The 12046-nt window shown below is 43.6% G+C and overlaps 1 protein-coding gene across 5 annotated transcripts in view; it reads right to left on the reverse strand.

The window, feature by feature from the left end:
• The window catches only part of LOC114593607 (phosphatidylinositol 3,4,5-trisphosphate 3-phosphatase TPTE2-like), a 28826-nt gene that overhangs the window by 1592 nt on the left and 15188 nt on the right, over positions 1–12046 (reverse strand). For 4 of the 5 annotated variants that reach the window (XM_028722109.2, XM_028722107.2, XM_028722110.2 and 1 more), the window contains 10 exons: positions 11588–11652; positions 9965–10025; positions 9336–9417; positions 8239–8327; positions 7039–7100; positions 4840–4920; positions 3981–4086; positions 3698–3795; positions 2121–2219; positions 1115–1185 (listed from right to left, as the gene is read on the reverse strand). In XM_028722109.2, coding sequence (XP_028577942.2) covers positions 1115–1185; positions 2121–2219; positions 3698–3795; positions 3981–4086; positions 4840–4920; positions 7039–7100; positions 8239–8327; positions 9336–9417; positions 9965–10025; positions 11588–11652 — 814 coding nt within the window. The remainder of the gene's footprint in view (positions 1–1114; positions 1186–2120; positions 2220–3697; positions 3796–3980; positions 4087–4839; positions 4921–7038; positions 7101–8238; positions 8328–9335; positions 9418–9964; positions 10026–11587; positions 11653–12046) is intronic. The other variant, XM_028722108.2, reaches the window with a different exon arrangement.

The raw sequence follows: 12046 nt of genomic DNA on the forward strand, positions 1-12046 counted from the left end.
GAATGTACAGCTCATTCTGCTTTACGAGTTAATAGTGGCTTTTAATTTGTTGTCAAGCTAGTGAAATTCTGCTAGCATTCTGACTCAGTAGACTTCCACTGTCCCTTCATATATTACATAACATAAAGGTAAAGGGACCCCTGACCATTAGGTCCAGTCACGGATGACTCTGGGGTTGCGGCGCTCATCTCGCTTTATTGGCCGAGGGAGCCGGCGTACAGCTTCCGGGTCATGTGGCCAGCATAACTAAGCCGCTTCTGGCAAACCAGAGCAGTGCACGGAAACACTGTTTACCTTCCTGTTTACCTATTTATCTACTTGCCCTTTGACATGCTTTCGAACTGCTAGGTTGGCAAGAGCAGGGACCGAGCAACGGGAGCTCACCCCGTCGCGGGGATTCAAACTGCCAACCTTCTGATCAGCAAGTCCTAGGCTCTGTGGTTTAACCCACAGCACCACCCGCGTCCCTATTACATAACATGCTGGCCTGCAATTGGAAATGGGGTAGATAATGATTCCTTTCCAATACAGGGCGAGTCTGATTACAAGCACCTGGAGACAGATGAGCAAGTGTTTGTATTCCTGCTACTTAAAAGTAGCAACATGCCTGCTTGATCTTTAATTTCTCCTACATCGTGTTTATCAGCAGCAATGCTTCAGCAGTGAGCGATGAGGCCTCCATCCCTGAAAGGAAATTGATTTCTCAGTTCTTCACTCAACCAACTTCCTTTATTGGAGACTTGCCCAACAGTGCATTTCCATGTAAGAAAAACCTGCAGAGACTTGAACTCATGCCCCCTTTCCCAACAAGGCGGAGACAGTATTTTTTAGCTTGTATCTTTCTGAAGAGTTAGGCTCAAGGCAAGTCCCCCATAGCAAATGACAGGCTCTACTGTCTTCTGTGGGATCAGGTGAGGGGAAAGGGTTGGTTGTTTACCTTTTAAAAATATAACGCAGCCCCATGGAAGAAAGCAAGCCTTTCTGTTGCTAGTGAAAACTTGTATTGGGCCCATTTCTTCACACAGATAAAAGTTTGTCACACTCTGGTTCCTAAGCCAACCAAAGTTTGAGGGCTTTTTGTCACAGGCCTCTGATGTCAGTCATTACAGCTTACCTGTTGTCCTCTACAAAGGCTGTGTGGAACCAAAAGAAGAAAGCGCAGTCATCGTAGCCTTTTGGTATAGCCTGTATTTTAAAAGGCAAAAAGATTGAATGTCTAATACCTACTAGCCTTTGTATAGTGCTTTCCTATGTTCAAAATGTGTCACGTGAATTACCCCCCTGTCACAATCACAACAAGTCCCAGAAGGCAGTTCTCTCTAAGTGCAGAGTACAGCCTAAAGCATGTCACCTAAGTCTTCATTGTGAGTTCATGCTACATACAATATTCAAACAAGGGAGACAGACTTCATTCTGAGCCACTACACCGGCTGTTTAATTTAAGATTTAATGTGGTTTATTATATTTGTTGCTTGTCATTGCATCTGCCAAATAACTCATCCTCTGATACCTATGACTGGGCCTTTTCTGTGTCAAGCTAGTTTCCAATACAGTGGTACCTCGGGTTACATACGCTTCAGGTTACAGACTCCGCTAACCCAGAAATAGTACCTCGGGTTAAGAACTTTGCTTCAAGATGAGAACAGAAATCGTGCTCCGGCAGCGCAGAAGCAGCAGGAGGCCCCATTAGCTAAAGTGGTGCTTCAGGTTAAGAACAGTTTCAGGTTAAGAACGGACCTCCGGAACGAATTAAGTACTTAACCCAAGGTACCACTGTATTAGTTGTTTTGTTTCCACAATAAACTGGGAATAAATCAAATCTTCCCTTCAATAACATCTCCTTTACTTTCTGAAATATCACAAGTCATGTTCCATTTCTCCATGTGTTCCTGCATCTTTAGATTTATCATAGTTTTCAGGATTTTGATTCCACGGGGTCAAAAGGCAGGTTATAAAAACCAACAATTCCCTATCCACTTTTTTAATTCTGAATGTTAAGCAGGATTTAAATATCTGAAATAAATAAAGGCCAGCAGGTGTGTTTAACGAAGCGAACCTTGTGTTTGAGATGGGTCAGCTGCGTGAGAGAAATATAAAAGATCCACAGTTCATTTACTTACAGATGAAGAAGATTCGAATCTGACTTTCACATCTTTGCTAACTATGGGACAGCATTCAAAAGCAATTACTACCCAGTCGTTTTCGCCATCGAAGAACAACTGAAAGTAGATGGGACATCTCATTCACGATGAAATATTCTTGTTACAAAATGCATGAACTTTTATCTACTGAATCAACTATAGCGTCCTACTGGGGCAGCTTGGCAAGTAAGGTCCAGCCCAATGACCCAACTTAATTTGCCCTCTGAAAACTAATTTGGTCTGGTAACTTTCCTTTGGCCCCATTAAAACATAAAATTCTTGGCTACTCCTCAAATCGCCTAGCAACACTCCCTCCTGTTAATCTATTACTACTTAGGAGAACACAGCTGGAAAGTAAGTTTCACAGGCACTGCAGTTGAGGGAAGATTTTAGAGCACCATATACTGCCAAATTCTGTTTAGCTAGAAGATGGACACCTTTTCTTCCATCCATGCTTTTCTTTTAAAATGTAAGGTATTTTAGGGGGGGGAATTCCTGCCTACCGCATTTCATCCTGTGTGTGTTATTCCTGTATGTCCCAATCTAACAAATATGCTGTATTTATGTAATATATATTAACTGGGGGGCGGTGGAACCAATATGTGGTCATTGCTCCCTGTTTTGTTTAAAAGGCTGCCAGTCCTAACTCCAGTTCAGAAGAAGTGCTTAGCTTCTAGAAAATGTGCAAAATGTGTTAAATGATGCAGGAATGACAGAGTAGCTGGGCTGCTTGCCAATAATCTCATCCCAAGAGCACCTGTGACATCCATGCAATTTATTCAGAATGTGGCAGCTAGACTGGTGACTGGGAGTGGCCACCGAGACCATATAACACCGGTCCTGAAAGACCTACATTGGCTCCCAGTACGTTTCCGAGCACAATTCAAAGTGTTGGTGCTGACCTTTAAAGTCCTAAACGGCCTCAGCCCAGTATACCTGAAGGAGCTTCTCCACCCCCATTGTTCACCCTGGACACTGAGGTCCAGCTCTGATGGCTTTCTGGCGGTTCACTCCCTGCGAGAAGCCAAGTTACAGGGCCTTCTTGGTAGTGGCGCCCGCCCTGTGGAAAGCCCTCCCATCAGATGTCAAGGAAATAAACAATTATCTGACATTTAGAAGACATCTGAAGGCAACCCTGTTTAGGGAAGTTTTTAATGTTTGAAGTTTTATTCTGTTTTTAACGTTCTGTTGAAAGCCACCCAGAGTGGCTGGGGAAACCCAGCCAGATGGGCGGGGTAGAAATTATAAATTATGATTATGATTCCACACAATTATAAGAACAGCAGGAATGCAAAGGCCATTTGTGAGAAACACTGCGTTCTCCAGAATTCTAGAATGCTTCACTTTTAGAATGCTCAAAACATTAGCTCTCCTTGCATCAAAAACATACCCCCAAAGCACGTCTAGCAAATTCACATTAATTACAGGGATTAAGTGATCCATCGCACAGAAAGAACCTTAAATATACCACCAGTTGCAAAAACTCTGGACAGGTAACAATTTATTACGTCAGCCACTCATGACAGGCTTTTAAAACTAACCCGGGAGTCCCTTACCTGGCAGTTTTCTTGGGTTGCACAAACACAATGATATACCACTTGCTTTTCCATTATTATCTTCACCCTCAAATCACTCCCATTGCCTTTCCCAACTCCTAAAAAAAAGGTTTTTTTTAAAAAAGGTTAAATCGTGATAGCAGGACAATGATTAGGCTGAATTTCAAGGACTGATGCTGAATTGTCTACTGCAAACTCTTTACAAAGTAAACTTGCATCACAAGAGAGGAAAGGAGGACATTAAATGCCACTAGAAATCCTACAGCATTTTAGCAGCGCTTACCATGGATAGCATAGAGCTTTATGCTTTTTATTTCAAGTGGCTTCGCTTTTGGGAGCTGCAGGTTGTACTTCCATTTCAAGGTTGCGTAATACTCAACGTACCTATTCTGCAAAGAAAATTTGAGCGCGCCTTGAGAAATAAGTTACAAACAAGCTACAGCATTTTGAAAGCTAAAAGCAAATCTCCCAACTCAACCCTGAAGAAAGAGCAACCTTTTGGCTGCAAGAGAAAGTGACCTTCAAACCTCATCACAGCAAGCCTTGCCTTACCCAAACGCTCCCAAATCGTGGACTCATCATATGTTATAACACAGGGGTCCCCAAACTAAGGGCCGTGGGCCAGATAAGGCCCGAGGGACTCGTTTATCCGGCCCACAGTGACCCCCACTGCTGCCCGCTCTTACCGGCGCTGCGCGACTGCCCACTTCTGGGTCGGAGCACCGGAAATAGCTTGTGCGCGTGCGTTACTTGCGCATGCGCAAGTGTTATTTCCGGTGCACACCCGGGTCAGAGGAGGCCCGTGCACATGTGCACAAGCTATTTCTGGTGCTCCTCCTACCCGGAAGTGCACTGGAAATAGTGTGTGTGCACACATGGCCCACCACGTGATCGCCACTGGAGACACCGGCCCGAGGCGCGGTAAGTTTGCTGACCCCTGTTATAACTCCATAGTGTTATTGGTTGTTTGCTGGACTGAAGGCACTCTAGGCGCCATCCAGAAATGCAGGGGTATGAGAAGGGTGGTGCAGGAAAAATGGTCAGTTATAGAGCTAAATTGTGACATTCTGCAAGTTGTGTTAATCCCTTGCTACGATACTGGCTCCAGTGTCTTTAACCGAGACGTCATTGTAGACTCTTACCTGTGATGGAGTTTCAACACCCTGAAACTTGGAGCTTGTGCTTTCATCGGTTCTTCTTTTACCGAAGTACTGTAAACTTTCCTAAAAAAAGGAAGATGATAACAGGTGTCACCATATCTTGTGGTGTTTAGTTTTAAACCAAGGAACTATAAAGTGTTATTTTAGAGACACAGCTTTGGAGGCCAAGTTGTCCCTCTGTTCACGTTAGAGCGGGGTGGATTCCGCCAACTTCCTCTTTCATCTGCTCCCTTCCGCCTTATCCCTACACCATTCCCATGGTTCCTCCAAAAGCAGGTTTTCAAGGGAGACAAGAAGCTGCAGAGTTAAAAAGAGCTGGGAAAGTCCACGTCTGGTGAACGTGAAGTTTGCTTCTGCGTACTGATTGGCTATGTACACATTAGTGGCTTTTTACACGGCATTCCTCTCCAGAACCATTGGTTTTCTCTGATGGTACTGTTCTGTTTACAGAAAGATCTTCGATACAGTAGAGTCATGGGGGAGATTATTTTGTGTCAATTGCTTGTTCCCTATGAAGCCCCTCTCCCACCATCTTCTATGCTGTTCAACGACCAGTATTACCGGGCTGGTTTTCCCTGCCTTGTCTCTTCCTGCGGAAATCCTCTTCATTTCAGTTGTACACACCTGGGGATTCGCCGTGCATTGAGCAAGCCTACAGCGGGTGGCGCTGTGGGTTAAACCACAGAGCCTAGGGCTTGCCGATCAGAAGGTTGGCGGTTTGAATCCCCGCCACGGGGTGAGCTCCCGTTGGCCTACAGCGGGTGGCGCTGTGGGTTAAACCACAGAGCCTAGGGCTTGCCGATCAGAAGGTTGGCGGTTTGAATCCCTGCCACGGGGTGAGCTCCCGTTGCTCGGTCCCTGCTCCTGCCAACCTAGCAGTTTGAAAGCACATCAAAGTGCAAGTAGATAAATAGGTACCACTCCGGTGGGAAGGTAAACGGCATTTCCGTGCGCTGCTCTGGTTCGCCAGAAGCGGCTTAGTCATGGTGGCCACAAGCTGTACGCCGGCTCCCTCGCCCAATAAAGCAAGATGAGTGCCACAACCCCAGAGTCGGCCACGACTGGACCTAATGGTCAGGGTTCCCTTTACCTTTACAGCTCCCAAACTGGAGCAAAGCTGGCTTGGGGATAATCACATCAAAATGTGATACTTCAAAAAAAACTATGGAAAGCCTGTAGTATGTACATGGATTTTTAAAAAATTGGAGTGGGAATTCACTGGAACCAGAGTAAACTGTAATGTATGCACAGACATAGTATTCAAGCCATAGAAAACCTGCCTTGTCAAAAGAAGTGACACCCCATCCCCACCCCCAACAGATTGAAATTCTTCTCCAGAACCATTGGTTTTCTCTGATGGTATTGTTCTGTTTACAGAAGGATCTTCAATACATGCTGGAGTCATGGGGGAGATTCTTTTGTGTCAATTGCTTGTTCCTAATGAAGCTCCTCTCCCACCATCTTCTATGCTGTTCAACAATCCCACAACACTCTGGGTGGCAAAATCACTCTCTGCTTTTCCTCTTCTCCTAAAAGACAATGCTGGATTTTCCCCCAGCAACAACCCTGGGGTTAAGTAACACGTTTACCAGTCAAATTTCATCATTTTTCCTGTCTGAGAGCTGCATTCCTTTCTGAGCAATCTTCCGGGAAGTCACATGGCAGTGTTAGGCAAGGCAGAGGCAAAAGTAGGTGAAGGAATCGATGCAAATTTTACCTTTGTACAGCAGGCTAATTTCTACATACACCACTCTCAGAAATCCAGGCAAGCCAGAAAGGCCTGAAGGCTGTATTCAGAACCTGGTCCTAGGGCACCCCAGCTCTGGACTCGATCAAACATTTCCCTTGGAAGTGACAGAAAAAGTTCCACATGGTGGTAGCAGTGTTTGCATACTGCTCACTATGTGGTTCAGCCAGATTGCATTGAGGGATGAGCCTTCACTCTGTGCATTGGGCATTTCTGGCAATAGGGGGATGGTGCTATAAAGAAGGCGCACGCCTCCTGCAACTGAGCTGAACCATGTATATAAACTTCAGGTTGTCATGCCACTTAAATGAATCGCCACCCAGGTGGAAGGCATTCTTCAGCATTCCCTGCACACAGAAAAAAGCCACTCTTTGGTAGAATTAAAGCACACAAGTTCAAAGGGAAGATTTAATGCGTGCCATCGCTTTACGTACCTTTGCACTTTCAAACAGGCTGTTCTCAATAAGCCAGATACAAATCATGGTGCCAGTTCTACCTGCATTTTGAAAAAAGGAGCAGGGAATCAAAACTTCAGAGGAAAGCCATCAGGGTTGGGTTCTAGTTGTACTCAAGAAGGGAACCACTAGCGCATTCAGATCATGCTACATAAGAGATAGCTCAGTCAGTAGAGCGTGAGACTCTTGAACTCATGACCCTAAGATTGAATCCCACATTGGGCAAGAGATTCCTGCGTTGCAGAGGGATGGACTAAATTATCCTTGCGGTCCCTTCCAACTCTATAATTCTATCATGTGAATTATGAAGAACGGTTGAGGGAGCTGGGGATCTTTAGCCTGGCAAAGAGGAGACTGAGAGGAGATATGATAGCCTTCTTCAAATATCCAAAGGGCTGTCGCGTGGAAGATGGAACAAGCTGGTTTTCTTCTACTCTAGAGGGTAGGGCCTGTACCAATGGATTTAAGTTACAGTGGTACCTCAGGTTAAGTACTTAATTCGTTCCAGAGGTCCGTTCGTAACCTGAAACTGTTCTTAACCTGAAGCACCACTTTAGCTAATGGGGCCTCCTGCTGCCGCCGCGCCGCCGGAGCACGATTTCTGTTCTCATCCTGAAGCAAAGTTCTTAACCTGAGGTACTATTTCTGGGTTAGCGGAGTCTGTAACCTGAAGCGTCTGTAACCTGAAGCGTATGTAACCCACTGTACATGATTAACTTAATTAAGTTGCAGTTTTTATTCAAGCGTTCCAACTTTTGAAGTCTTCCAACCCACCTTCCTTTAAAATAGCAGCTTTTAAGTAGCAAAATATAACCAACTCTGAGCTCCTCAATCCAAAATTTTGAAGAGGGACCAAGAGCTGTGATAGACCAGGTAATTATTTGGATTGTAGCTCAGTGGAAGAGCACTGTCATCTCCAAACAGGGCTAGGAGCGTGCCTGAAACCCTGGAGATTCACTTCAGTCATATACTGAACTAGTTGAACCAACAAGTCTGACCTGGCAATAAGGTCATTCTGCCTCAACTCCCTATTTCAGAAAAATAATGGTGATCATTTAATACTGGAACACCGGAAGCTTTTGTAAACTAGAAACAGAAAACAAAACACCTTAAAAAAATAAAAAACTTCAACCTCCTTCAGCTCCATGTCAATATTTCCACTAAAAAGGACTTACTTACCCTTGCCTCCTTTGCAATGTATTGCTATGACATTGTTCTCATCTTGTAACATCCATTCCATCACGCTATGCGTGAATTGGACCATCTCCCTTAAGGGCAGAAAGAGGAATCTCACTTAATTTTTCTTTTTTGAGATGTTCTGGGGGGGACCGGGGACCTAACACAAAATCATTTTATCAGAGTAGCAATAAGCCCTTAGCAGCTTGGGATCAGTTTACCTGAAAGGTTGGCTTGTGTACGTGCTCAACCTCTTTTAGTCTGTGGAACTTGCAATATTACAAGTGCCAAACAACATTCACAAGCAGACTGATCTTTTGGGGTGGCAGCTCCAGTGCTCTGGAACTTCCTAGTAAAGGAAAAGGGACCCCTGACCATTAGGTCCAGTCGTGGCCGACTCTGGGGTTGCGGCGCTCAACTTGCTTTATTGGCCGAGGGAGCCAGCGTACAGCTTCCTGTCATGTGGCCAGCATGACTAAGCCGCTTCTGGCGAACCAGAGCAGTGCATGGAAACGCCGTTTACCTTCCCCCGTTTACCTATTTATCTACTTGCACTTTGGCATGCTTTTGAACTGCTAGGTTGGCAGGAGCAGGGACCGAGCAACGGGAGCTCACCCCTTCGCTGGGATTCAAACCGCCGACCTTCTGATCAGCAAGCCCTAAGCTCTGTGGTTTAACCCACAGCGCCACCCGCGTCCCTTTGGAACTTCCTAGGCCCTCACTAAAACACTTTTAAGAAGTTGACTAAAAAACATTATTCCAGCAAGCCAACTCAGACAATAATTTAGTTATGCATACTTGTGTTGAATTTGTTTTCTCTGCATTATTGATAATTTTATAGTAATTTTTGGACACTGTTTAGAGATTTTTGAAAGTGATCTATACATAAATGAAATACATTAACCAAGTTAATGTCTGGCTTGGAAATGTCTTGTTTCAATGCCATTTACAAAAAAACATTGGCACCGTGCTTTTTAATTTCTCTGAAATGGTTTCTCCTGGACTAGAGCCATTTGCGTTCTTCAGCTGCCCTGATGGGTCTTTTTATTTAATTTTTCTCTCCTTATATGCACACAGAAGCACCTTGAAATTATACTTACTCTAGAGTGGGAACATTATGGTCATCAATAAATATTCTCTCCACTCTGTAATGGAATATCTTCGGGTCATAGCCCTGTTCACCTGCAGGGGAGGGTATGTAAAATATTTTTATTTATTTTACAAAATTTATTCACTCTTTGATTGTAAATAGAACCACTAAACAATTTACCCCCCCAAAAAAGCCAATAAAAGACCAATCTAAAACCAGGTATTAAAAAAAATTCAAAATACAATTAAAATCAGCTAAGCTAAAAACGGATTAAAAACTCATGTCAGCTTCTGCATGTGTGGATATTGAACATTTAAATCAACCCCAAACAGCAGCTTTTTGTTCCAAAGTCTCAAGTGAATGCCTTGAGTGGGGTTAGAAAGACAAAACCACACCTGTCATAGTTGCCACTATGATACATGGCATGAAGAAGTCATTTGAACAAATGAAATATTTAGTATAACCCAACTTTAAGCGATATGGAGGAGGGGTGACATTTAAGAGGTCAAAATGTGAAAAAGAGGACACAGATTGAAATTTAAGGCCATTATGGTATACGCTCAGAAGTAAGATGCCTCTTTTGCAGGTTTTATTCTATGCATAACTAAATTAAAAACGGTTTAAATAGGAGATGCTTACTGCAAAGGTTGTAGACTTTGTAGTGGCCTTCATGTTTCGTATCCAGAAACCTTGCAACTTCCTATAAAGGCAGGAGGAGATATTCAAAGGATGCCAGAAGCATTAGGACCCAATGATGAGGCAATGCATTTGTGAAACCCATTTCAGAATTCAGAGAAGCCAATTCAAGCAAAATTGAGATCTCCCCATGTGCAAAGAAGTCCTCAGCGCCAATATATTGCTGTAGATATGGTTGGATTCCAGCAGTGTGTTAGGCTTAGCCTTAGCGGGGAGATTAAATACACATTAAGAACCTATGAATGCAGAGGAAGTCAATGTGGCGCATTCCTAATCTTGCTGGACACCCATAAGCCACTGCCAGCATGGTCAACTGCAGCAGTCTGATTGGTCCTAGAACAATAGGATCCAAAAGGCAGCAGTCTGATTGGTCCTAGAACAATAGGATCCAAAAGGCAGCAGTCTGATTGGTCCTAGAACAATAGGATTCAGAATGCAGCAGTCTGATTGGTCCTAGAACAATGCAGCAGTATGATTGGTTGGCAGGAACTACCCAATCATGCTCCAGATAGAAGTGAATCCACAACCTGATTGGCTTACAGTAGAATTCCGGAATTAGCCAATCATGTGCAGCCCATTGTGTAAATAATGTATATAAAGCAGATACGTTGAGGGGACTTTCATTAATTCCTTCTCACCACTATGAGCTGAATAAAGAGCATGAAATCACTTTGCGACTCTGAGTATATTTCAGTCAATATTCAGAGATGTAGCCCAAACAACATATGGACAGCACCATCTTGAGGAAGACTGGCTTAGGTAGACATCTAGACAAAATTTAAGTCTTCTATCGCCTCTAAACCATGCATTTAAAGCATGTTCAAAGCACTGAACACTTTGCCCAAAGAATGCTGGGAACTGCAATAGTTTACCCCTCAAAGAGCCACAATTCCCAGCGCCCTTTACTACAGTTCCCAGGCTTATTTGTGGGAAGCCATGTGTGTGTTTAAATGGATGGAGTGGATGCGACCAGACTTTTGAGTTGCCCTTAAAAAGGTAGTGCGGAGAAGAAAATGTTTAACGCCTGCAGCTTATTGGCTGATAATTCTAAGACAGTGTTTCCCAGCCTTGGGCCTCCAGTTGTTTTTGGACTACAACTCCCATCATCCCTAGCTAGCAAGACCAGTGGTCAGGGATGATGGGAATTGTAGTTCAAAAACAGCTGGAGGCCCAAGGTTGGGAAACACTGTTCTAAGACATAGCACACCCATTTTTGAAGGCCCAAAACAAATCCTAACTCTGACCCTCTGATCATAGAGTAAAATAATGAAGCACAATGCCAGCAGCCTGGCATTAGATCTGGCAAGGAAAGGAAGGAAAACAAATCGCCACCAATTAAGTAAATATTTTAGTTGTTTATCTAGCTTCTAAGTCAATTACAGGAATCAAGATGAAAGTAAATTATCATGTTATCAAACCCTCAACCCAGGAACTTGAAGAAAGGGCGTAATTTCTCTTAAATTACAAGTGTGGAATAAAAAGAAAAAAACCGTATCAATTAAAAAAGCAATATGCCATATTTATACAGTGAGAACTATTTGCACAGACTTTCAGAATTGATGCTACCTTTATAGGATTCCTGTACCAAGACTGCTTCCCAGAAGATGGAAAGGACATTGCTATAACACGAGCTGAGAGATAAAAGAACACACATAAAGGCTGTAATAAGTCTAATGAGACCGCAACACATTTGCTGGTTTATAACTTGCAGTATTTCAGTTCAAAAGTATTTGTTTTCACAGAGATCAGACTTCTGACAGCTCAGGCGTTCATCCTCATGAACCACTAGACTTTTATAAGTAAAACAAACTAAAAAGCTTCTTCTGTGCTACCTCAATTTCCCCCTTTAAATCCAACTGTAAAACAGCGTAATCCCATGGGCACACAGTCATGTAAGAATTTTATCCAACTCTTCTAACATGAAGGGCTAAAAACAGTCCTAAAGTAAAGGTAAAGGGACCCCTGACCATTAGGTCCAGTCGTGACCGACTATGGGGTTGCGGCACTCATCTCGCTTTATTGGCC

Source organism: Podarcis muralis, chromosome 3 (genome assembly GCF_964188315.1).
Source record: "Podarcis muralis chromosome 3, rPodMur119.hap1.1, whole genome shotgun sequence".
In the NCBI taxonomy this organism is placed as follows: domain Eukaryota; kingdom Metazoa; phylum Chordata; class Lepidosauria; order Squamata; family Lacertidae; genus Podarcis; species Podarcis muralis.